Source organism: Sturnus vulgaris, chromosome 17 (genome assembly GCF_052056855.1).
Source record: "Sturnus vulgaris isolate bStuVul1 chromosome 17, bStuVul1.hap1, whole genome shotgun sequence".
Taxonomy (NCBI): domain Eukaryota; kingdom Metazoa; phylum Chordata; class Aves; order Passeriformes; family Sturnidae; genus Sturnus; species Sturnus vulgaris.
The window spans coordinates 7054996-7081043 of NC_142259.1; the positions used below are offsets into that span (position 1 = coordinate 7054996).

General features: G+C 40.1%; 1 protein-coding gene across 8 annotated transcripts in view; it reads right to left on the reverse strand.

Annotated features, from left to right (window-relative positions):
* The window catches only part of RTEL1 (regulator of telomere elongation helicase 1), a 46812-nt gene that overhangs the window by 10931 nt on the left and 9833 nt on the right, over window positions 1–26048 (reverse strand). For 7 of the 8 annotated variants that reach the window (XM_088174844.1, XM_088174845.1, XM_088174841.1 and 4 more), the window contains exons 13-31: window positions 25836–25933; window positions 24731–24786; window positions 22049–22126; window positions 21144–21225; window positions 17042–17174; window positions 16597–16710; window positions 15167–15207; window positions 14320–14405; window positions 13420–13497; window positions 12648–12725; window positions 11327–11470; window positions 10475–10590; window positions 9505–9628; window positions 8182–8335; window positions 6406–6560; window positions 4317–4412; window positions 3025–3232; window positions 1649–1786; window positions 846–962 (exon numbers count right to left, since the gene is read on the reverse strand). In XM_088174844.1, the coding sequence (XP_088030970.1) occupies window positions 846–962; window positions 1649–1786; window positions 3025–3232; window positions 4317–4412; window positions 6406–6560; window positions 8182–8335; window positions 9505–9628; window positions 10475–10590; window positions 11327–11470; window positions 12648–12725; window positions 13420–13497; window positions 14320–14405; window positions 15167–15207; window positions 16597–16710; window positions 17042–17174; window positions 21144–21225; window positions 22049–22126; window positions 24731–24786; window positions 25836–25933 (2096 nt within the window). The remainder of the gene's footprint in view (window positions 1–845; window positions 963–1648; window positions 1787–3024; window positions 3233–4316; window positions 4413–6405; window positions 6561–8181; window positions 8336–9504; window positions 9629–10474; window positions 10591–11326; window positions 11471–12647; window positions 12726–13419; window positions 13498–14319; window positions 14406–15166; window positions 15208–16596; window positions 16711–17041; window positions 17175–21143; window positions 21226–22048; window positions 22127–24730; window positions 24787–25835; window positions 25934–26048) is intronic. The other variant, XM_088174842.1, reaches the window with a different exon arrangement.

Consider the following 26048-nt stretch of genomic DNA (forward strand, 5'->3'; position numbering starts at 1 on the left):
ATTACTTTGGAAACAAATTTCTGAGAAACCATTCTAATGGTTTTGAGACAAGAAAATTACTAAAGATTCTGCTTTATTCAAATTTTCTCAAAATACAAAAGAAAATAGGAAAACAAATCAAAAGAAACAATATGGCTTCACACATGAAAAGCATTTAAAGCTTTCCAGGAAACTGGCTTGTTTTTTTAAAAAACGGATTAGCATTTGACTATTCTTTGTCCTCTAAAGAAAGAGGACAAAACTGTCTAATGATCCTACTCATTTCCTTGTGAGAAACACAAAAAATTCCCGGCTGTTCTCTGGAAAACCCATAATTAAATAATAAACGAGTCCATGAGTTTGAAGATAAATACTGGACAGAGTGAGATTAGAGGGATGCACACAAAGATTACGTTTACTACTCTCTGTTTCTGCAGAAAGAACAGGCTGTTCACAAAGAGTGTACACATGATATCAGGAACAAAATGAAACAGTTTCTTCATACCTGAATTCATACTGATGTAATCTTAACTCACACTCCTTAACTGGCTCTCTTTCATGGACCCTGAACAAACAGGAAGCCCAGCAGACCTGTGCCCAACCCCCACTTTTCCCAGCTCAGTCTCCAGTACAAACGTCTGGCTTCAGCTGCTTTCTTTCATATCCACCTTGATTTAATTTATGGACTTTCATGTTTTGTTTGCACAATCCTTGCTGAAAACTCTGAATTACCATCCCTCCCACCCACAGAGAGTGGGCCACTGTGCTAGGTGAGTATAAAGAACATTGGTTTGCCCCAGGAGAACTTCCAGTCAGTGATGAAATAAACCAGAATAGACTGGGTTTTTATTAAATATGGAGGGTACCTGCAGAATTCAGTCCTGTTGCCAAGTGGGATCCTCCTTGGTTCAGGTGGAGCCCAGGGTTCAGCTGAGCACACGAGCCCTTGGAGAATGTACTTTTCTGCTGACTTTGTTTTTCTTCTGTTAAATGAAACCCATCCATTAACAGTGAATTTAGGGAAGAATGAACATGGAATGATGCATTTCAAGGTGTGCCATCCTGTGCTGAAAACATCTGAGCAACCCAGAGAAGCTGTGGCTGCCCCATCCCTGGAAGTGTTCAAGGCCAGGTTGGATGGGGCTTGGAGCAGCCTGGGACAGTGGAAGGTGTCCCTGCCCAGGGCAGGGGTTGGAACTGGAGGAGTTTTAAGGCCCCTTTCAACACAAACCAGTCTGGAATTCCACACAGATTTATCTCTCTGATGATAAGCTAACACCCCACTTCTTCAGAACTTTACTGCTCCAGGATTTCACAGATTTCTCAAGTTCTGTGAGGACAGAATCACCCTCTAGTCACAATTCTGGTGGCACTTCGTGGGCAGCAAAGAACACAAACACAAGGTTGTTTAATTCCCCAGACCAAATGATTTAAGGAGATTAGTAAAATCCCCTTTTGAAAGAAAATGACATCATTATCAACTCTGCAGTAACCAATGCTCAGGCATCTCCACAGCTCAAGGGAAGGCAAGAGGATCATTGAGAACAGAGAATTAGCTCAGTACTGATTAAATTGTACTTCCTTGCATTTCTTCATATCAGACACATCCTGTTCTATGACTGGGTGAACATTTGTCCTTCAAATGACACAACTGAACCAAACTCCTCACCCATTCTCTTGGCCAGGATCTCCCTCTCCTCCCGTGGGAGGCTGTGCTCAGGTTTGTAGCCACAGCCCACTCCAGTCAGATTGCAGCATGCTTCATCAAACTGCTTTTTGTGCTGGGGTCGAACAAACTGGTAAAAATCTTGCATCAGAGAGAGGGGAAAAAGGGGGAAAAAGAAAGAAAGAAAAAAAAAAATCAATCCACAATTGATTTAATAAACAATATATTGTATTATATTCGGTGGCAATAAATGCTGCCAAAATCTACAACAGTGGAACTTCAAGGTTAGATAAAAAGGTGCAACTAAATTAATTAAAATCTAAATGTTTTTATCTAATATTTATACAATAAGCACACTTACAAATTACACAAAGGTCAGCTATCATGCAAACATCGAGCAATATTATCACCAGTAGGTAAAAACTAATTTTTTCACTGTAAGTATAAAGTAACTCACCTGTCAGTGAGACAGCCCTTGAGGTGCCTCATAAACCATGAGCTCCAAGTAACTGCCAGGCTGATATTTTAAATAACTGATGAACTGTTCACTTTACACCTCACGTTACTTCCTTACCACAAAACGCTGGCCAATCAGAACCCTAAATATCAAATCGACTTTAGCTTTCAGGTACCTGACAGTTTTCAAAACTATACTTAGACCTTGATTTGATGACCAAATATTTTCTTATTTACGTAAATCATAGCAAATTGGGAAATCAACTGACCGAGCTTCCGATTCTTTAACCTTAGAATTTCCCTGAAACAATTTACAACATGCGTAACTATGCATTTATAATTTCAGTTGATGAAAAAGTCACAGAAAAACCTGTCCATTTGTTCACAAGCTGAGAGGGAAATGAAAAATTACACAGAAAATACTGTTAAACCAGAAGAAATCTTGGTGGTAATTCAGTTCCTGTCAGTACAGTTGTTAAAAGACAATAAAAAACAGCTAATGCAGTAACTAGCCACGGTTGCCCAGATCCTTTGTTTTATATTCACAATTATTTAAACAGAAAATTTCTCTATATATTCTTTTTATTTACTGCTTTAGCACTGAATCCTTATGAAGGCATCTCTCCAACTCACACAACCATGCTTTTGATCTCCTAAATTACCAGGAAAAAGTCACTGTACTTTTAGACAACGTTTAAAATAACACCAACTTCCAAGGAATATGATTTTCTTCAAGTCAAGATGCTAACACATGATATTTAGATGTACGAGATTCTTCTGTGTTATCTGGGGATATAAAGTGGTGAATCATCCTAACTGAGCTGCACTTCAAGTCTAAAACATTTCTAAACAGGCTTGGGTACTGCAGAAGACGAAAGTCACTTCTACAAATACACCCGGGATATACAAACACTCTGATGTACCTCGCAGCAAGACGTGCTTTTTCTCATCCTCTACGAAGAGGGAGCTCATTTGGGACAGCATGGCATGGAAGTCATCTGTCTTCTTGTACTGCTGCAGAGCTTTGGAGAAGAGCTCGTAGTTCTGCTGGCTCAGGGTGTCCTTCACCGTGGCGATGTACAACGTGGCCCTCGCCTTCTTGGGCTCCGCCGGCTCCGCTCGCCGCTCCTGCTGCAAGGCAGCAAAGGCTCCTCAGGAAACAGCAAAACCTGAGGAGTCACCTTCAGGTGGGTGCACTACAATTCCAACAGCACACAGGATAATGAAAGGAATCATACAATCGCTGAGGATGGAAAAGTCCTCTAAGATCATCTAGTCCAATGGCTCACCCAGCAGCGCCACTGTGCTCACCACTAAATCATGAATATTTTCACTTAACAGGTTGTAGTTATGGCAGTCACCCCCGTAATCCATATATTATTCACCTTCCCCACTGGCATAAAAGCTCCAGGGAAAAATTCCTAGAGAAGGCAGCCAAGTATCATTGCACAATTCTATCCTTAGGAGAATTTATTCCAAAGCCGGAGGCTGAGCTGACTCATCATGACATCAGATAGCAACAAACTGCAAACACAACCTTTTCCATGAACCTGTTCTCTTCCTTCTCTGAGATATTATCAGCTTCAGGATCAGTTTCATTTGCCAGGTGCTTGGCAGACTGACAGACAGGGAACATCCAGTTAGGACAGCACCTTGGACAACTACTGGCACTCACATCACCCAGGGAATTCTCCTGAATTTATTGTGACTTAAGCAATTAGCTGCATAAGGAGTTAACTGGGTTTGGAGACAGGGCAGAACAACAATGCACAGCTGCAGAGCTAACACACAACCATGACCCACCTCAGGGGGTAGGATGTGATCCCTTACCCCAAACTGGTCAGTTCGACCATCTGAGGCTCTACCAGAGCAGCTGAACTTGCTGATCATTGTAGGTCCCCTGCAACTGAACCATTTAATTTTTATCAAAATGAATTAAACCATCCCAGTCAAACTGTTCACAAAGCAACCAGTGTCCGAAAACAATTCTTTTCACCTACCATCCTACGTGGACCTGAGCTTAATTTGGTCTGGGATGTCTGGATTTGAGAAAGAGCATGACAAATAGCTTTCAGATGTGCACTGAAAAATATCTACAATTTGGAGAAAAAACACACTTGTTCTGGCATCAGTCATGTCTGCCTGGAAATTTCCAAATCAAATTTACAATTAACGCAATCTACAGATCAAAGGGATGGCACAGGGAAACACATACTGTATTGCTGACTAGCTTTATTTTCTTCCTTCCTCCTTTCTGCTCATCTGTTAATCTCTTCTCATACTGAAGGGAAAGTGTGGACAGACGATGTGCCTGTGAAAATTAAAAGAAAGCAAGTAAGGTACAAAAAATGCTTTTCAGAGTTATTGCCCATTTAATTTAGCTATTTCCAGCAGTAAAACTTGGTAACCCAGCTTGTTACAATAACTTAGGTTGACTTGTTTCACTTTCTTGAATGGTATCACAGAGCCTGGGCACATGCCTGTTTCTAGAGGGTAGAAATTTACTGGACAACTCACAGAGACCAAACCAGAAGAAATTAAAGACAAAGTTGGTCTTGAAGGTGCAAATTCCTGACTAAGCAAAGCTGGACTCACAGCAGACTGTTCCAGGGCAGCCTGAGAGTGTACACAGACCTGTGTGTAACTGGTGGTTCACACTCCCCCTCACTTTCCTGCCTGGAACTCCTTGTAGTAAGAGAATGAAAACTTGGAATATAAACCAAATATAAATAAAATATTTATGATACATGCAGTAAGTCAGAGAAATTATCAAAACCATCTTCTTAATCCTGTGCTAGGTAAAGGCAGCACCTTGGAAAGCATGATTCAGCAGAAATAAGGCTTCCTAGACACAAGGTGTAACTCACAAGGAAATCAAATAACAGGGAACAGTTGTTGTTTACATAGATTGAGAAATTATTATTTGTATTGTGAATTTTTGAGGTGACAAAGCAAATTCTTTCAGAATGAGAGCAGCTAAACTTTTATTATTTAGAGAACAAGAGTACAGTGTAACTTTGATAAAAGGAAAAATGGTAACACAGACACTAGGCTGGATGGTGAAGACAAGAAAATGGCACCAACTCCATCCTCAGTCCAAATCCAGTGCTCAGTGCTGGACTCAGAGTGAAAGCTGGCTGCCTGAGAGCCACTGCCTGCCTCAGGACTACACTCACCACATTGCTGGGGTCAGGTCACCAATTTGGGAGCAGCACAAGATGATTTCAGAGCTGTCCACAAGGAGCAATGCCAAATACGCAAATGAAAAATGAAAATGGACATGAGTGACTGCCAAGCCATTGGGTCTACCAGCTCATCTGACTCCAGGAAATGCTGAGCTCTGCCAAAAGCACTGCAGCTGTGTTAGGAATATTCTGTAGCTGAGTTATCAAGTCCCTGGAAATGTGCCAGGCTTTCCAAAGAATAGGTTTTTTTGTCTATGTCATGGCCACCCAATGGGTGACAGAGTCCATTTCCCACTTGGCTGCACACGAGTTAAATATCTGCTGCCCTTTGTACATTCCCTCTGTTCTGTATGTGTCTCCATTCACGTCCTTGGGCATACTCAGCTATTCCCCAGATACTCCTACATTTACACATTTTACCTCAGGCATTCTTCCCCTAAGTGAAGTGCTTAAGAATGCTGTGATAAGCAATGCTGAAGTCCATGAACAGATCTGCAAGCCAGCAGTAAAATACTCCAGTCAGGTAAGGGAGCCACCCCTCCAACTACTGCCAACAGGGACTTGGGGAAAGCAAGAACACAGTCCAAACACGATGTATCACAAATACCAATCCAAGAGGAAAGAAAATTAACAGCACAGAAGCAGCTTTGTTGAGCTTAATGTGATAGTGGATTTTTGATTCAGATAAAATATTCCACAAGTCGGCAACATTCTTTCTCTGGGGCAAATCAAAGATTTTAATCTGAAAATGCAATTTTTAATCTATAAACCCCGTCCCACTCTTTTCTAAATTAAATATCTGGTCTCGTACCAAGTGCTGACACAGACTCCTCCACCCAGGATAAATTGTGTATTTACAAACCTCTTCTCTGAGAGCTTCTTGCTCCTCAGAAAATGTAGTTAACTTCCAGGAATCCTCCTCGTCAGCAGACTTGGAGCACAGTACAAGAATGTACCTGTTTATCATCTACTTGAAAGTGGCAGGGAAAACCTTTTAGATATGAGAACTGGCAGTTACTGGTGCTGATTACAATGAGCTTTTCTTGAAAGAGGGCTGAGCAAAACCATTTTGCTTTAGAGCCTGCAATTTTTACTTATAAGGAAGGATTTTGCCATTACCTTTTCCTCTCCTGGCAAATCAGATTCCTCCTCTGCATCTTCACTGCTCTTCTCACTGCGCTCCAAGGCATCCAAGAGCCCAACACATTTTCTTCGAGGTGAGACAAACTCCTGCTCATATTCCACACATAGGCTGGGTGCTCCATCTCCATTTACTGCCATCACAGCAGAACACAAGAGACAAATTAACATCTCACATTCTCTCCTGCATTTTCCTTAATTTAGTGATAGCTCCCCGACTTAGGAAGAAATCCATAAATACGTGTTTGTGAATTTAATCTTCTACCTCTAGTGAAAGTGCATTATATAAGAAGACTGCTTTTATATATAAGTTCCAAAATCGCTCGAGCATTTGTTACCACAACCTGGCAGATAGCTCTCAAACTTTTCCTTAAGTGATGGTGACATTTAACCCCAAATGTCTTAGAATTTTTCCCATTGATCCTTACTGCAGCAGCTGTCTCAATTACTTTAGAATTATGGATTTTCCCAAAACTTAGTTCCAGAGTTTATTACGAGATTTTGGTACAAAACATGATTTATTATTTTTAAACAGAGCAAGTTTTTTTAAAGCCTACAATTCTTATAGTATCAATACCCATAAGACACAGTCACCAAGGTCCCAAATTACATATTCTCACTAATCAGAATCCAGGTTTCAAATGTAAGAATTTTGACCTTTAAGTAGGGTTACATTAGTATCAGCTTGATATTCCTGTAAGGCATTACCTTCAAAGTTCAAGGTATTTCCACTACCTTGTGAAATTACTCCAGCAGTCAGTTACTAAGGAAAAATCATTATTTTGAGAAGAATGAGAGTATATTATGATCACTATGACTACAGGGGAGTTTGATGTTACAGCTGACGCAATGCAACTGAAAATCTCTATTAAACAGGAAATGCAGCTTCTTCCCTCCATTTCTAGTCACACATTCCAGCCCATCCTTTGAGATGGATCTGCAGTCAAGTGTATGGAAGGTAAATAAACTCGTTTAGCAAAGCCCAGCTGCTCACTCTGCAACTGCACAAAAGACTGACACAAATCAAAGGAAGGAGCAAAAAGTGCACAGTTGGAAACTGAGAGGGGGAAAAAGTGCTGGCCAAAGTAATCCCTTTTAACAACAACCAGCAATCACACTTTCTCTTACCAATACATAAAGCTTTATAATGCCTTTATAAAACTTTATAAAGCCTTATCTATCAGTAACAACTGGCTCAAATGTAATGTGAGCTCACCCTCACATCCATAACTGATTAGGAACCACAGCTTTAAACAAACTTCGTTGTTCTGTTCCAAACCAGCAAGCGGTCTAGAGTGCTGGAATAATATCTGACATGAAAAATGCTTTATTCTTCGGCATAGCTACCCACAAAATTTTAAGTACTGTTTTTTTCCCAGGTCTTTTTTGTTTTCTTAGACGGATTACTAAGCAAGAGTCATCTATACAACAGGATGAAAGGAGGACATATGGAAGCCAGTGCTAGGCAGAAAGAGACCTCCAGTTCCTATTTTCCAAACTATCTGTGATACTCCACCAAAAGCTCCTCCTCCTCCATGGGACACTTTTTTCAACCCCATCTGCCTCTTTTCTCTGCAATTGCAACTGTTTTTCCCCATTTTCTAATGCTTAACTATGTCCCTTCTGACCAGACTTTTACATCAGTCTTTAAGCTCTCCTTGCTTTCTCTCCCATTTCAATTTCTAGCCTCTTGATCCTCCTTTTCATGATTCACCTGAAAACAAAAAGGTGTATCTGTGAGGACCCAAACGTTACCTTTCCTTTTCCTCTTCAAACTTGGAACATGGTCATCCAGGTTTTTAGCTTTTTGCAGGGAGAAGATTTGCTCAGATGAAGTAGATGGTGCTGCACTGCTTTCACTTAGGGAACCAGTATGTCCAGGAAGGCACTGAGGGAGGGGTGGGGGCATCTGCAAGCAGTTTACAAAGTGTTACAACAGGCAACGGCCACTTTTCCACTCCATCTCAGCAACAATCCAAAGACATTTCATTTTCCCCAAATAACCTTTGGTAGCAAGACTGTTACACATGCTGGGTTTATGGGCTTTTGAAAAAAGGATCACACAGCTCACAAGTGACACAGCTGAACTGCAGTAAGCAGGCTCAACTCTTAGTGACCTGGTACCAGAAAAAGGATCATGACCTGCTAAAGAACAATCACTTCCTAATGCTATCCCTGCAAAAGCGTCTTCTGACAAAGCACATTGGGCTGTGGTTTTGATTTGCCATTAAACTCTCACTCATGATCAGAAAAGATCATCAAGTCCTGTAGCATCATCCATCTGTAACTAATTAGTGTGAACAACTTGTATTTGGCTAAAGCATCTTCCAGGAAGTTGTCCAAGTCTGTATATGAAATTTCAAGTGCTTATTTTAATCTTAACCTCCATTTTGTTGAAACCAAAGAATTTCCCATTCTTGCTTCCAGCCCATTTCTTGCTGTGACTTTCTCCAGTGAATTAGGAAGCCTTTTTACAATATTACTTTTTAAATTAAGGAACTATTACAGACAACATCAGCTTCCCAATGCTAATAGAGAAGCTGTTTCAGTAAAGATGACCCAGTGATGAACTGCAATAACAGCTGGTTAAACTGATGGTTTCTATTACTCTTTACTACTAGTCAGTTGCAATTTAAATTTCGGGATATGATTCTTCCACACACATAAATTCTCCCTGAGACAGAAAGCTTCTGGATGCCAATATCAGTTCCAGGATTTGCATACCAGCCAATAAATACATGTTTACTTAGGAGGAACTGGAAGAGGAAGTTATTTTTGTGATCTAACCTAATGAGTTGCCCAGCCTAAGAACAACATCCTGTCCCAGATCACTCTTAGAGAAAGATGAGGCATATCTCCTTTCCAGTAAATCTTCCAGTGTCTAGAAATGACAAGTGACTTCGTGCTGGGCAGGCTTGTGAGGAGCAGAGAGCTGGACTCAGTGATCCCTATGTGTCCCTTCCAATTCGAGATCATCTGTCATTCTCCCACATCTCTCATCTAGCTTAGCATTCCCAGTTTCCAACACTATTCAGGAAAGTTGTTAACTTTGTGGGTTTTTTTTTAAAAGACACTTACAATTTCTTGAGCAACACGGAAGAAGACGGAGACACTTCTGACTGCGTGCCCGAAGTTGTCGTAAACGTTCACGTAGGGACGGACCCACGAAGGCAGCTTGCCTCTGACATCACAAGTTGTGAACCTGGGCAGGATGGGAAAACATGAGAATTATTTGCCAGGTTGGGCTAAATTAATTAAATAAACTCTAGGTCACCATCCAATAGGACAAGAGAGGAGCAGCAACACAAATAAAGACATAACAGTGCAGTAAACATAAAGGGGTGATGCCTTCACTCAGGAGAAAAGGGCTTTGCTGATTCCATGCACTATCAATTAAACTCCTATTGCCTATAATATCCATATTCTACTAATTAGCATTACAGAAATGGATATTAATGCAGCATAATGTTAATATAGGATATGACTATAAATAGTATTGTTTCAGTAATATAATCTGTCCTCATTTTCATCCTTCTTTCAAAACACTGCAGTGCTCCTAACTGCCATCTCAAATGAAAGGTGGAGAAAATGCAAGACTGTAAGTTGTAGTCACATAATTTCCTGTAGCATTACAAACATGAATTCCAAAAATTGGTTTATTTTCCATTAAAACCATTAACCTCCTTCTGCAGCTCCAAGACTACATAGCTGGGGAGCAGAAGATAACAATTCAGTTACTTTCTTGAAGCAGGGCAATATTTATATAACCTGTTATGTAAATTAATTTTATTATTATGAACTGTTGCCTTTCCCAAACAGCAACACCAGCCCATTTATATTCAAAATACCAACACCTAGGTTGGGACATAAAGCTGTCGATGTTATTGACGCCCCATCCCTGGAGGTGCTCAAGGCCAGGTCGGACAGGGCTTGGGGCAACCTGCTCTGGTGGAAGGTGTGTCTGCCCTTGGCAGGGGGTTGGAATGAGATCGGCTTTAAGGTTCCTTCTAACCCAGAATATTCTGGGATTCAGTGAGCCAGGGTTCACCTGTGGTCACACAGGAAGATGGCCCCGTAGTCCTGGCGGTGCCGGATGACGCGGCCGATGGCCTGGTTGACAGCGCGGGACGCTTGCTGACTGTACCACTCACGCCCAGACAGGTACTGCAAGAGGCAGGAGGAAGAATTAACATCATTTGCCAGGTAAAATGTATTCTTTGTGCCATACAGTCAGTATTTCTTTACAGTCACAGAATAGATGATGGATGCTATCAACCAGATGTACTGACAAATCTCAAAGAACTGAGGAAAACCAAACACAGGTGGACTCAAAAGTCACACCTGATTTACAGAGCAGAGAAAACTCAAGTAGCAATGTCCAGCTGGAGAGGCTATTTCCTCTATGGTGCACTCAGAGCCTTGACAGTACAACAGACTCACCATATTCTTTAAGACCTGCAGAACAGATTAAATTGTAACATCATTCATTCCTGTACCTGAAGAACTAGAAAACCAAACCCAAACACCCCTACACACACTTCCACAACAGTAAATCCCAAACCAGCCAGGACAGGCCATTGTTCCTGCCCACACTATCCCTAGATGAAATACTTCCCTCAGAATGAGAGATGGATAACAAACATGCAAAGAGTTTGACTTGAACTTTAACTACATCCTTTTTGGGGCCTATATTTAAGACTGTGCCAGAATTTGGAACCCTCAACACTACTATAAAAAGGTGGCTGTGTTTGTGACAAATTCCCAAGGCTGTTTGAATTTTTGATATTCATGGTCCCACGAGGCTGAGAGGACAATAAAACCCTAAACCCACAGGGACAAGAGGGAGAACCAATGACACAAACATGTAAACAGTCAAGAGTGAGAAGCTGCCCAGTCTTACCTGTGCACCTGCACCACTTCTCCTCATCTCATCCAGGAACTGCATCTTTAAAATGACTCTGGGCTCCATACGAGGGGGAAATGGAAGCCCAGTAATGATGACTCCTCGTCCATTTATGTCTGCAAAGTCCAAGCCTTCACTGGCCTGCAGGGACAGTTTTCCATCATTAACAGGGTTTGAAGTGACATTTCAGGGCAATTCAGCAGTTGTTGTCCCTTTTTCTCCATTCAGTTAATTTCCTGGCCAAGTGTAATAGTTTGTCAATAGTTTCAATTAATAGTTTCAACTAGATTTTTTTTTTTCTTTTATTATCAGGAGTTTAAACTTGGCTTTTCTCCCTGTCAAAGCACACCTCAGCCAACGCTGTTAATGGCTGTCCTGTTCCTGGATAAGAACAGCTGTATTGAGAACATGCCAACACTACCTTTCTTTTAACCTTCCACACCCTGAGTTGACAAGACATAACAACATAGCAAACATTCTCTGACAGTAAAAATTAACAGAATCATTTCAAAGCAGTAACAGAAAGCCATCAGATTCACCCGACTGGTCATGCCCAGCAGTTGTGCTGTTGACATCCCATCAAGTATTTGTCACTCATGTCCCCTGTACACACCCACTGTGCTGGCAAATAACTTTGTGAAATTCATTAAGTTAAACAGACTGGAAAAAAAATAAGGAAAAAAAAAAAGCTGTTCTGTTTTTCATCTGAATCACTTCTCCAAATCTCAGCAATGAGACTTGAGAGAGCTATGTCTTTTCTTCACTCCAACAGCCTCTTTGGAGACTGGGACCAAAGTTTCAAAAGAAGTTGGATCTTCCCCTGGTACACTTAAACAGCAGCAAAAAGGCTCTAAGAGTAATTTCACAAATATTCCTGCTGATAAACATAAGTCCATTTACCAGCACTGGAAGATGCAAAGGGTAGGCCATCAAATGTGTCCAGAGAAGATGAAGTTAATAAAGCAAGTGTTTTAAAGCTAAGCATTACATTTGGTTTGCTGTTTTAACTTGTTTCATTACAGTTCTCCAGAACAGCTGTTCTCGTTTAATGGGTTATGTTTTCAGTGAGCTGCCAACATGAAATGCAAGTGTGATGCTCATCCACTTCAGAGAAATCAAAATGCGCTGTCCCTTCAATAAAAACAGGAGTGAATCATTCAGAAATGTTACCTAATCTTGAAAAAGCTTCAGAGCACTTGTTTTTTTCCCAAATATGACAGTCAAATAACAGAAATTTATTGAAATCCAAAATTAAGGGTTTTTTTTCTATCTATTAGGCAATCTGATCTCAGATGAAACAAATTCTCAGTTACATTACCTTGCCCCGACACACTGCCAAAAATGCAGCTCCATTGGACTTAGGACAGGCGACTTTATCATAGTAGGCATCAATAACCTGAAATATAAACAAGTTTAAGAGGAAGAATGGCATTATCTTATACTAATTAAATGTGACTTGTACACTAAGATATAAACTGATTAATTTGTCTTAGTGTAATTGTCTTTACTTTTAACTGATTGCAAATGTGAGAAGGCATTTCCTCAGCAAAATCTTTATATCACTTTGAAATCCAGAACACATCTGAGTAAGCATAAAAAATTCAGATACTTCTGATGAGAAGATGGATTATCCTGTGTTTCTGCAGATTGTTAAGTAAAATAGACAAAACAGGAAAGCAAATCACAGATATTAGTTATTCTAAGAAGCAAACAAAATGGCTATAAATAAACAGGATGACACTGCACAATTCTTTAATGTCCAAAGCAGGATAAGCTGGAAGGAAAAGTCCTGCAGAACATTCTCAAATGCTGACTACTAAAGCAACAGCTTTCCACCAAGTGATTACTCAGCTAACTTGTGTATGTTAGCTGCTGTTACATCACCAGATTTAAATGAAGACTGAACCCTGCATGGCCAACAAGAGAGGAAAGATGCACAGGAAAACTGCACTTCAAAGGAGCACTCGGAGTTTTACTTTCACCCTAGACCAAAAACTGGGATGTTTCACACCCAAACACATCTTGAGAAGACCCTTAAACATACAAACAGTTTCTGAAAATGATAGAACTATGCAATGCAAATAATCAACCTCTGAAAAGCTTCCTTTGTTCCTGGGTTCCACAAACATTGGCTTCACTTCTTCTATTCTTTTGGCAAAATCATGCTCCTGTTAGAAAGAGAAGGAGCAGGTCAGAAATGCCAAGTGAGCTCACACCACAAGAACAGAAACACTCAGAAATGGTCACTACACTTCCCCAGCACAGCCTGTTCCTCTCTTGCCAAACACAGCAAGAGATGGAAGCAGAAACATGCAAGCCCCAAAGAGCACTATTGCAGCTGCTGCACCTCAGACATGAGGCAGATGGGAGAGCTCCAGCTCCCTCCTTCCAGTCCCACTCCACAGCATGAAACCTCTGCCCCTGCCTGTTCAAGGGGCATTTAAACCAGACCTGTTCTAGCAAATCTCACCAGGGACATTCAACTCATGAGCATAGAAGTACCAGAAGTTATAGTTGCAATGGTTACAAATTAAAACTAAAGTAGAAATGCTCATATTTGAGCATTTGGGGGGATTTTTTCCCCCCAAGTGTTGAAACACAGAGACCAATTCTAATTCGGAGGTTTAATAAAGAAAGGTCTGGTGAACTAAATAAAATGTGACATGAGATGGAACAATATATTAACATTCTTTTGGGTTTGGTTTCTACAGCACTGCACTTCAGGATATTGTGATCAAAACAAAAGATGCCTTATCTGAGATTTTACATTCCAGATTTTATAATTTACTTATTAACCAAGATTTTTTTATAGAATCTCAGAATGTTTTGGGTCAGGAGGGACCTTAATAATCATCTAGTTCCAACCACCTGCCATAAGCAGCAACATCTTCCATTAGAAGGTTTTTAATTAATGTGGTTAAATGGAATAACTACAAGCTGTCTGATCCATGTAACCAAACCACCTAATAAAGGCAGAGCAATGAACATACTCTCCAATATTCCAGGCTCTTATCCATGACAGGATATGATGGGAAGAACACCAACAGCCCATGTGGCACAACTCGCACCAGGTTACCTGCAGAGAGATGAGACAAGCCTGGAGCTGAGGGCATTTTCATCCTGGGATAGAGAACATGGACTGCAGAGGAAAAACAACAGCGTGGCCTCACTCCAAAATATTTTCTACTTTCTTGATGTGAATGGTTGTGTATTAGAAGTTGTTTCATTTCTTAAAATAATTTGATAATCTTGTCAAGGTATAAGCTTTAACACCAAACTAGCTTTCATTTCTCTTCCACATCCTTCAAGCATTTCTAGATTCAACAGATTCTTTTCAATCATGTTAGCCAAGCTACACAAATGCTCTTCTTTGATTCTGTCCTTACGTGTTATGACTTTGCAATTCTATTATACTTACAAAACATTACCAAAACAATAAATGCTGACTTCAGGTAGGCTTGACACAGTTTAAAATATCACCAAAAATTGCACTAATTTCCTGTGATCCTCAATTGCTCTGCTCATCCTTGGCTGCTATTGATTTCCTAGTTTGAGCCACTTTCTGTGTTTAGGAGCCAAATTTTTGATCCAAACACAAACTCCTGACAAAAAAATTAAGTCCAGACTTGGAAATATGAAGCCAGGGACTCAATTTTGTATGCTATTACAAAAGTCAGCTGCTTTGATCAAGGAGAAACACAGAAAACTAGACAGCAGGAAGATATGCACTGCAATCCTTCACCTTTCTCTTACTGCAACTTCTTTAGCATTGCCCTTTCTAAATTTCCAAAAATCGTGGGCATGAACTCATTCCTGAAAGCCACACACTTCACTTACCAATTGTTTTCCCCAGAGAAGATAAATAATCCTCTGAAAACCTACAAGGAAGAAAAATAACATCAAATTACATCATTGTAACTAACCAAATCAAATAACATCATTGCATTCCCTTTTCTGTGCTTTTCATCCACATTGACTTCCTTTGATATTTATCCAAAATAGCATTTCCAGACTCCCAGTTGTTCTCCCTCCTGTGGCAAGCACCAAGTCCAGGAATAAATAATGCCTTGACTACATTTTATTGATACTATGAAATATTGTTATTAATAGCTCTGAAGATGATCTAAACTTCAATACATCAAAATGTACAGGTAGAAATGGGAACCATGTGAGTAACAACACACATGCAAGAGTTCTGCCAGAAAAGTCTGCCAAGCCTGATGAATTAGGTGTGGTGTTGCTGCAGGGCAAAAAGGGTGAGTTCGGTTACTATGGTTATTATTTAGTAAATCACTTTCTTTGGCTGAAGAAATCCTGCTCTCCAATGAGCCATATTTATGTTCTTCCACACCTGACTGAAAATTCCCCTGTTCTCTCATGCCTTTATGCTCTTTTTTTTTTTTTACTGCCCTGTAGTTTTGTGTACTGTTTTCCCAGAAAATTTATATATGCAGGGAAAAAACCTAACATATATGCCTTTATAAGACCTACAAATACCAGTATCAACACATAGATGTTGTCGAAACACAGTGAATCCCTTTCCTTCAAAAAATCCCCATGTTCTAAAGCCTTGGAGGGGTGGAATCCCCAACCCTCCTTCTTTAAAAGATAGTATCTTCAACAGAAATACACTGAAATGGCAAATAAAAACTTCTGGAGATGAGAAATCCAGTCTGAGGGTTTTCCAGATTACAACTTTTCTGTAAAAATCCATTACGGTTGCTGAGTCCCTTTCCAGTTCTATGGAACATTTGGCCTTTGCTGGCAGCAGAAGCACTGTCAACTCTGAACAACAGATAGACAAAGACCAGATGAGCAAGAAAAATTATGAAGAAAAGCTTGACAAACATTCAGACATGTTTTCCTTAAGCAGACGACCCAGAGGTGAAAGAGAGTCTGGGCATGGTGACAAGCTGTAAATATAAAAACAGTTACTGCAAAGGCCGGTCACGTTTCAAGTCAATTAAGCCTTCAGCAAAAAAAAATTTTGGATGGGGTTTAATGCACCTCCTAAGGGATGGCTGTGGGTGCAGGTCCCAGCTGAGGCTGGTCAGGGCCATCAAGGACTATCAGTGCCTTGGTACCTGATCCCTTCCAGACTTCTAGTTCTAAATTTTCAGTAGGAGTGGTCAAAGGGTGTTGTTATTCAGCATTTATCCAAGAAAACCACTAGAGATCCCTTACTTAACTAGCATACTCCTGTTAACAGAACTCAAAACGTTGGAACCCAAAACTTCAAAGCAGGATTCCACATGGAAGTTAATTACCTTCTTTCATAGGTGGAAGTAAGCACAGTTCCATCAGGTCCCTTTGGAATGATCCCAACCCAGAGCTGGTGTTTATCAATTACATGAGGATTCTCCAGGCAAACAGGAAAAGGGCTGGAGGAAAAAAAAAGAGGAAGATCCCAGTGATACCCTCTATATGATTCCCTACCAATTCCAGAACCACAGAATCACAGAATGGTTTGGTTGGAAGGAACTTTACAGCTCATCTTATTCCATCCTTCTGCCATGGGCAGAGACACCTTCCACTATCCCAGGCTGCTCCAAACCCTATCCAGCTTGGCCTTGAGCACTTCCAGGGATAGGGCACAGCCACAGCTTCTTTGGGCAAGCAGAACACTTGAAAATGCTGAGATAAAACCTAAATCCACGAGAGCTGATGGTGCATTTTTCAGGAATGGCAGTGTTCCCACATCCAGGTACTCACATCTGCATTTCCATGGTAAATGATGACAGGGGGGAGAGGGTCCCGCTGGTGAGGATGATTGTCCTGACTCCCTGTCGAACCAGCTCGTGCATGCTGTACCCAGGGCTGAAACACCAATAGCTTAAAGTCTTCCCTGCATTAAACAAAGAGAAAACACTAAGAAGTCAGTCAAAGTGGAAAAACTGAACTATGATAAGCATATGGCATGTTGCACTGGAACTTCTGAGAGTAAACCAGACAGCACCCAAAGTTAAAATTCCAGATGTATGGTATGTCCTGCTTTGGTCAAAATATCTTTTAATTAAAACATTACTGCTCCCTCATGATCTAATAAGAAAATATGTCCAGTCTTGCACTTGCTTGAAATAAGAACCCCTTCTCTATGAGGAACTTCCTACATATATGTATAGGCTATAAATCTTTCACCTAAGCTTCCCACTTTCCTCCCAGTCAACGCCCAAATGTTTCATTTTCTGCTCAAATCTTTTGTGGGATGTGGTGACACACATATATACACAGATATATATTTTAATGTGTGACTCTGAAAATATGTAAGTTATCAACAGAAAGAATATTAAGAAAAATAAATTAATTGCATCAGCCCAAGCTTGCTGAAAACTGCATCAGCTTCTCAGAGACACAGGCACAAAGGAATGAAAACAATACCCACGTCAAGAACAAGAGCAGCCAAATAAAACATCAGCTTTTGTTTCTCTTTCTGATTCTGCTTTACATTATTAGTTTCAGTCATAAAAATAAATACCTCACATCCATGTAATCAAAGCCTTCATTTCTGAAAGAAAAAGCTGACGTTTTCAGGAAATCCCCATTAATATTTGCTCAGTGAATCACTTACTGCTTAGAATTACAAATTAACATTTATTCTTAACTAAAGTTTTACCTTCCATCTCCTTTGGACAAACACATCCAATGCCCAAATTCTAGAAGACTCATATTCCAAAATTCAGCAAATTCTGTATCTTTCTAACTCACACTAACAATTGGTGCAAGTTAGTTTGGATCTGTTTATGGACAGGCCATTGAGTATCTACAGACAAGAACAAAGTCACTCAGCCAGGAGCCCAAGAAATCCCAGCACAAAACTGGGCTGGTATGGGACGGCCTGGAAAAGGACACCAATCCCTCATGTCTGCTTCTCCAGTGCTCAGCTGGAAATCCATTTCTGTAGCCCAGCACAACTGTCAGGCATCAGTTCCCAGCTCCTGGACAAGCTGGGAATGCTGTACATTTTTAGCCTGGTGTGCTGCAATTATGTCTTTAAGCTTAACAACAATAAATCCATTTTCAAGGTCCCATTCACCAGCAGGAAGTGTTGGGCGTTAAACAAAGCTGATCTCTGCAGCAGCTTTTTCCATTGCTGGTACAAAGGACAGCTAATGCAAGAAGAAATGGCTTGCTAATAGTTTATAACATGATTATTTAGAGCAAACCATGAATAACAGCATTTTAACTAAATGCTAAACTGCAACACTCCAATATTGTTGACATAAACAGCGTCTGTTCCCAGATGACTCAGGCAGGAATTTCATCAGCTGTCCCAAGCTATGCCCCTTCTCATCAATTACTTCGTAGAGAACGATGTTTGAGTGGTTAATTTCCACAAAATCCCTGTAAAACAGCTGTTCTTAAATGCTTGAATTATTTCTATACCATTTGCTGTATCACTACAGGAAACCAGAGACTTGAGCTATCATGTCTGGCCTCTGCTAGGCTTACATAAAGCACAAGTCTCAGCATACTCAGGTGTGCTACACAGGTACTTGCAAATACTGCTTTTATTTGAAAAATAAATATATCAGAATCCATCTGCTGAATTACAGAATTCTCTCACTGCTTTGTATTTCTGTGTATAAATCCTCCAAGTTCTGCAATTAACCTAAAAGTGTTTGTATTAGCCTCTTCCTGCACCCATCTTAAACCAAATCTACTCAGAATTATTCCTGTATCTTAAAACTCCAATTGAGTAATATCTTAGGAAAACAACATGTATAGATTACCAAATAGCACTAACTTCATGGAAACATTTAAGAGGATATTAAGTGCAAATCCATTAAATTCTTGGAAATTAATTCTTTGTAAAAAATGTTACTTTTGTTCTTAAAAGAAGGACTTCCATGAAACAGATACATACTCATGAGCACATAACTGAGTAATTAAGTAGCTAGTTATGAGACAAAGTATTTACAAAAATCCCTGAAGAGTGCTCTGTTAAGAAGGCTTAGGTAAAGGGATCAGCATGTCTTCTCTAACTGAAAATATTTTGTTTTCAACCCAATAATTAAAAAAAAAATTTAAAAAAATCAGAATGAATGCTGCAATCCAACAAAGCCAAGCTTGGTGTTGCTTTATAGGAGCATTAGGATAAGCCTTTGATTCAGAAGCCAAGTTTCTTTTCTTCTAAATATATGGTTTTGAAGAATGGATATATTGAGGTAATTCCAGATTCTGGGTTCTGCAGAACTTAGGGAACAAAATGAGTGGGAGGAGAGAGACAAAGGGAAGGGAGAAATCCCAGCTGAACTGGAAAGTATAGTTGAAGATGAAACTATCAAGAACTGGCAACACATCCTGAAGAATTTAGAAAGTTGCTCAAAGCAGGAAGTTTCACAAACGTTTTTTTTTTAGGTCATCCCAGAAAAGGTATATATGCCCCACGGCACAGCATCTTCTGCCTAAGAATTCACATGATCTGGACCAGACCTCTGGCACATCACACAAACCTTCCCTACCGAGCTCCAAATGAGCTGTTACAAACTCTAACACCTCCACAGTGTGAATCACTTCAACAGACAATGAGAACTCTCACAGAATTTACCCTTATACCACCTTTGACAAACATTTTTGCCATCATAACTGTACCTGAACTCCATTCTTGTTAAAGGCAGTTACAGCCTTATTAAACATCAATTTTTTGTTTAACTCAACAGTCATACAGAAAAATCCAGCTGGTATGAGCAAAACAGAACATGTCATGAACATCAGTATCAACCTGAGGACTGGAGGAAAGTTCCCCATTCTTGGCTGCTCTGAAGATTTTCTCTACACCAATACAAACAATTCCATAATGGAGATCATCTTTCACCAGAATCATTGCCCTAAAAGAACTCCAGCAGTGCACAAAACACCAATGGTACAAGAAATTTTTATGTTGAGATGGCAAGTGTCACCTCCCCTTCAGAAATGACCATAAAAGTGAAAAGTTTGTCCCCAGCTGTCTTAGGCTGCAATGCAAGATGAAACCAGCAGTAAGTATCCAATCACCATCTGCTGAAACCAGGTGGAGCAGTGTTCCTTTTCTCTTCCATGATCCATCCCTCATAACTCTGGGGGGATATCCTCTGGTAACGGGCCAGCTGTTAAAGCCAGGTGGGACAGTTCTCTTCATCTCTTCCACTGACCCATCCTTCCTCCAGAGAGGTGTCTGCTCTTAATGCACCACTGAGTCCCACTGCTTGACTGATAAAATCACATCATCCCATTGGGACATGCCCCACCCAGGGGGAGGAACCAAGCATTCCCACTTGGACATAACCTGAGATTTGGAAAAATTCAGAGCAGCCTTTTTCCACTGGATTCCCAGAGGAAGACCAGGGCCCATCTTCATCACCTCTGGACCTCTGGAGAAAAACTGCACCCTTCTCCAAGAATGTTGCTTCAACAGATCCACATCTGTCACTCCAGGAGGACTGCAGCCACCACTTAACCAGACTGCTACCAACAGCCTGACTGACTGATGGGGTGCCAGGTTGTATTCTGACTCTGTAAATGTTTTGTTTATTTGTATTACTGAATTTTTATTTTAATTTTCCTAGTAAATAACTGTTATTCCTATTCCAATATCTTTGTCTGAGAGCTCCTTACTTTCAAAATTATAATAATTTGGAGGGAGGGGGGTTTACATTTTCCATTTCAAGAAAGGCTCCTGCCTTCCTTAGCCAATACCTGTCTTTCAAACCAAGACACCAACTCACTGTACTCACAATGGAGCTGCACTTGTTTTCTTCTATTTGAATTAGAAAGGAGTAGTTGAAGAGTTTTCAATCTAGCTTTTGCATGAATATCCCCAAGAGCAGTCCTGTACCTTGTCTTTTTGAAGATGATGAATTCCAGAGATCTGTCCTTTGTTTTTTTTTCTGATTACCATTATCCACATGAATATGTACCTGAAGGAAAGTAACAAACATTTCTAGCAATGGCTGCAGAAACGAACTTGCACTTCATCCCTCAAAACAACCTGGCCCACATTAAGAGTAATTAATGCAATTAGTGTCACTTTTACAGCATTACTAAGGTTATATAATTTCCTGTCTCTTTTCTATTTTGCTTCCAATATTACATAAATAAAGAGCAAAACAGTGCATCACCATCCAAGCAATCAGTTTTGAGTCAGATGATGGGAGCAGCTTTTCATGGGCTGACCTGAGCAGAGACCAAGAGCCCAATTATTTGGGTATTTCCACCAGCATAAACCACACAAAATAAATGTAGGACACTGTCGTGGTGGAAAGATTTGCGTCATTTGGCAACAAAAATAGTACAAAGTCTTAACGTGATGTGTAGAAAAAGATCTGCTTCTAAAATTCAGTGGAACAACACATCACAAATTCCAAACTTTAGACGAATTAAAACAACTTCAGGGAGGAGCTTTAGCCCAGTGCTAAACCACTAAACTAAAAACACATTATTGGAAGAACACATTAACTCTTGCTTAATATCTAATATAAAAATTTTCAGAAATTGCCATTTGCTGCACTTCCATAATTTAATTTACAAGTTCCTTTAAAAATTATGTTTCTCTTCAGAATCTAAATTAAACACAATTCCTTTGGTTTTTGGTGTTTTCTTGTTGTTGTTGTGTCTTCTTTTTTTCTCCTTGCAATTCAACATCATTTGCTATACTATTCACATCCTTCCAAGCCTTAAGATACACGAAGTACAGACATTAAATGTTGTGAGGAAGAAGGCAGCACACAAAGCCTCCCATACCTTGTAATATTTTGATATTGCCTGACGTGGCAGGAACCCTGTTGTGACTCCTTCTGGGGGATCAATGCTGAACACTGTCTGGAAAATGGAGGGAAACAGAATCACAGAATTGTTTAGGTTAGAAATGACCTCCAAGATCAGAGTCCAACCTGTGACTGATCCCCACCTTGTCCCCAGCCCAGAGCACTGAGTGCCACATCCAGGTGCTCCTCAAACACCTCCAGGGATGGGAACTCCACCACCTCCCTGGGCAGCCCCTGCCAATGCCTGACAACCCTATCCATGGAGAAATTCTTTCTGATGTACAATCTGAACCTGTCCTGACACAGCTTGAGGTCATTTCCTCTTATCCTGTCCGTGTTCCCTGGGAGCAGAGCCCGACCCCCACCTGGCTGCACCCTCCTGTCAGGGAGCTGTAGAGAGAGAGAAGGTCCTCCCTGAGCCTCCTTTTCTCCACTCTGAGCCCCCCCAGCTCCCTCAGCCTCTCTTGGTGCTCCAGCCAGCCCCTTTCCCTTCTCTGGACGTGCTCCAGCTCCTCCATGTCCTTCTTGTCCTGAGGGGCTCAGACCTGGGCACAGGAGCTCGAGGTGAGGCCTCACCATGGCCCAGCACAGAGGGACAATCACCTCCCTGGTCCTGCTGGCCACCTTATTTTTGATACATACATACATATTCTTTATTTTTGCCACAAGTAAAATCCCTAATGTGCCTTTGCATTGAGAAGTGTCTCCACAAAAGTCACTGCTGCAATAACCTTAAATTTATTTCCTTATTCTTGTTATCAAATAAGAAGAGAACCTTGAATAAATACGGTTCCTCCAGGCCATTCCTGCTACCCACATGGTGTTCTCATTGTTCCAAAACCTGCAAATTAGTATCTAAATATACTCAAACGAGACAAATAACAATATTATCATTCACACTCTTCATGACTCTGGCTGTGGATAAACAAACATTCTTAGGAGATCAGTCACAACCAAGCATAGAAGAGCTTTTGAAGTTCCTTCAGTTTAAAGTTTCATCCGTGGTCCCTCTGCCATTAACACTCTGCTTTGAAAAACAATCAAGTTGTAATCATATCTAATTGTCCATTAAATTAAAAGCTTCTATCAATTATGCTTTTCCCCCTTTCCTGTACGTGATGTCTCATGACTACAGATGCTTTTTCAAACATAAGGCATCCCAGTGAAACTTCAATGAAAACAGCTGTGATTCTCAAATATTTACAACTCTGTTAATTTTTCTAAACAAAATTTCTCCAGACATCGATAGGAATTACCCAAGCCCATAAGAGTATCAGCTAGTTACAAGATGTTCCCCAGCAACTAAAAAAAAAAAAAGCACAATTCCTGGAAATATTTACTTCTGAAAAATATACAAAGATATGGTGTACAAAAGAGATTTTGTTAAATGTTCTTTGAAAAGGAAGAAAAAAAATTACTATAAATTAAAACAAGCTGGTGATAAACTAAGACTCAAAGACAAAGCTCTGCAAGAAGCAAACTCTGTTTACTCAACAAAAACTCTTAGTCCCACCTATCTCAAGATGGCAAACTATCCCCTGGCAGATCCTTTGCAGGCACTGTCCATGTGCATGTCCCTCAGAAAAGGGATCTGAGCTTTCTCCTCCAAATTCAAATCTCCTTTTATCTATGCACAGCCCAAAAGAGCACACAGACAATTACTCCCAGTCTTGGACACCAGCCCTCTAGCATCAGGGGACCTGATTCTAAATTTTCTCATCTCTTAGCTTTGAAACCCTGAGAAATTAATTTAAATTAGGCTCACATGACCTTCCCTCAGAACAGCAACATCTCCCAGTACAAACCATTTGCTACCAGTGCACACAAATCCCTACTACCATACTGGAACACACTGAAGGCTTTGTTTAACCACTGTTAGGAAAATGAAATCCTGTGTATGCCACTGTGAATGCACTCTCACAAACACCCATGCATTCAGAATTCAGTTTTGCAAACCTGCCAGGACCATTCAAAACACACCCAGGTAACTTGTCTTTATCACACAGGTCTGCATAGGTTTTTTATGAAGTTTGAATATATTTTTCATTTTCAGTTTCGTACAGGATGTTAATCTCTGGTGCCTTTTTGCACAAATACATTGGACAGACAACTGGCCCACTGCACCTCTGAATTTTATGGGGCTTGGGATTTTCATAATCAAAGTTTTGGAAGTGCCCAACAGGGAGACGACTGACAGCATTATGTGGAAACCCACAAGGGTCACATTCAGTTCTTATGGAACTGAAAAGTTTTTTGTTTAGACATGTCATAAGTCAATAACTAAATGAAAAACTACCATTATGTTTTGTTTGCTTTTTTCCTTAGCCTCTCTTGTTATTCTGTGAGATGATCTCAAATTCCCAGACACTGATGCAAACAAGTTCAATGACCCAGCTCCACCTGGTGGATGCTAAGCCCAGTTAAAAATTAAATCCAGTGTCTCCAAAAAGGGAGATCAGGACTACAAAAGAACAACCTGGGTAAAAATCAGATTAATCAATCCCATCAGGCAGCAGCTTTCTCCTTAAAAATTACAAACTTGCACCACTGCACAAGTGTACATCCCAACAAGAATAAAATTGATCCAATATCTTTCCACATCTTTTAAATCAACTCTTCTATCCTTCAGATATTTATAGAAGCAGCATTAAATATTTACCTGGATAATATCTGAGACCTTATGCAATCCAGATGTATTGATAAATATTCCAGTACCTGGAGAAAGCAACACAAGATTACTCTTAAAACACAAATATGCATCCTCTTATGTACAGCCACACCTTATCTGAACAGCTCCACACTCTGAACATAACTCGAAAATATTCTCTGAAACAAATAATTTATGTCACGTTTTTCATCATTATTCAAGATGCAAAGAGAAATATAAAACTGCCATTCCATGTTTGACACACTGGGAAGCTGCCACCCCAGAAAATTATATAAACTTCTTAAAGTTCTTCTGCATTAAAAATGGGAAAGGAGCTTATTAAAGCAGCAATTAGAGGAGCAGTTAAAAGAACATATGAAATACGGTGGGGATTTTGCAGCAGAAATGTTCAACGGATGCACCTGTCAGGCCAGAATGCAAAAGGCCTAAAAGGAGAAAGCAAAGAAAAAACGAAGGGTGGATGTCTCATCCAAGGATGCCCTTGCAGAACTGACAGTCTGTATTCTACTCCCTTCAATGTTTTTTTTTTCTGAAGAACCTGCTGGTAAGAGCTAAATCATTTTCTTAACACATGTAGAAGTTGAAAAATTTTCTTTACAGAAAAGCAATTTAAGTACAAGATGCTGACAGACATTAGAACATAAACTTGTTAAATCAAGGAAAAAAAACCCAAACCCATATTATGATTCTCTACATTCCTGTTTTTTAACTCCAGGACCAAGGAAAAACTTGAGACACTAGAAGTACTATCAGCAAAATGTTAGCAAGCTTCAAACCACAATCCAAGTGGTTTTGGAAAAAAATAGCGTCTGTGCAAAAATCCTCATTGTGGATGGATGGGCCCATACATGGGTACACACTCGTGTTTTGACACAAAGTGGTTCTCAGCATTAGTTCAGTTACATGAACAGACATAAAATATATTTCCCAGCAGAGGACCCTGCAAGTCTTAATAAAAAGATACAAGTCCTTAAGGTTATATTTTAGCTTATAGAAGCTTTATCATTTGATTGTCTCCCCTAACAACACAAATTTCCAGTTACTTACACCAAAGAGCAAAGTCTGAGTAAAACAGCTAAAACGTTCATGCACTTACGGCCTGAAAGAAATTGTAAAATTTGCTCCAGTGACTCCAAGAGGGAGCATTTGGTCTGCAATGTAATTTGGGCCTCTGCAAACAGATCAAAGATGTAGCTGCAATTTACAAAGAAAAAGCAGAAATGGGTAAACACTGTAAAGAATCAAACAGGCACAAATAATGTTACTCTTTCAGAACAACAATTTCACCATCAAGTAGCAAAATATGTTT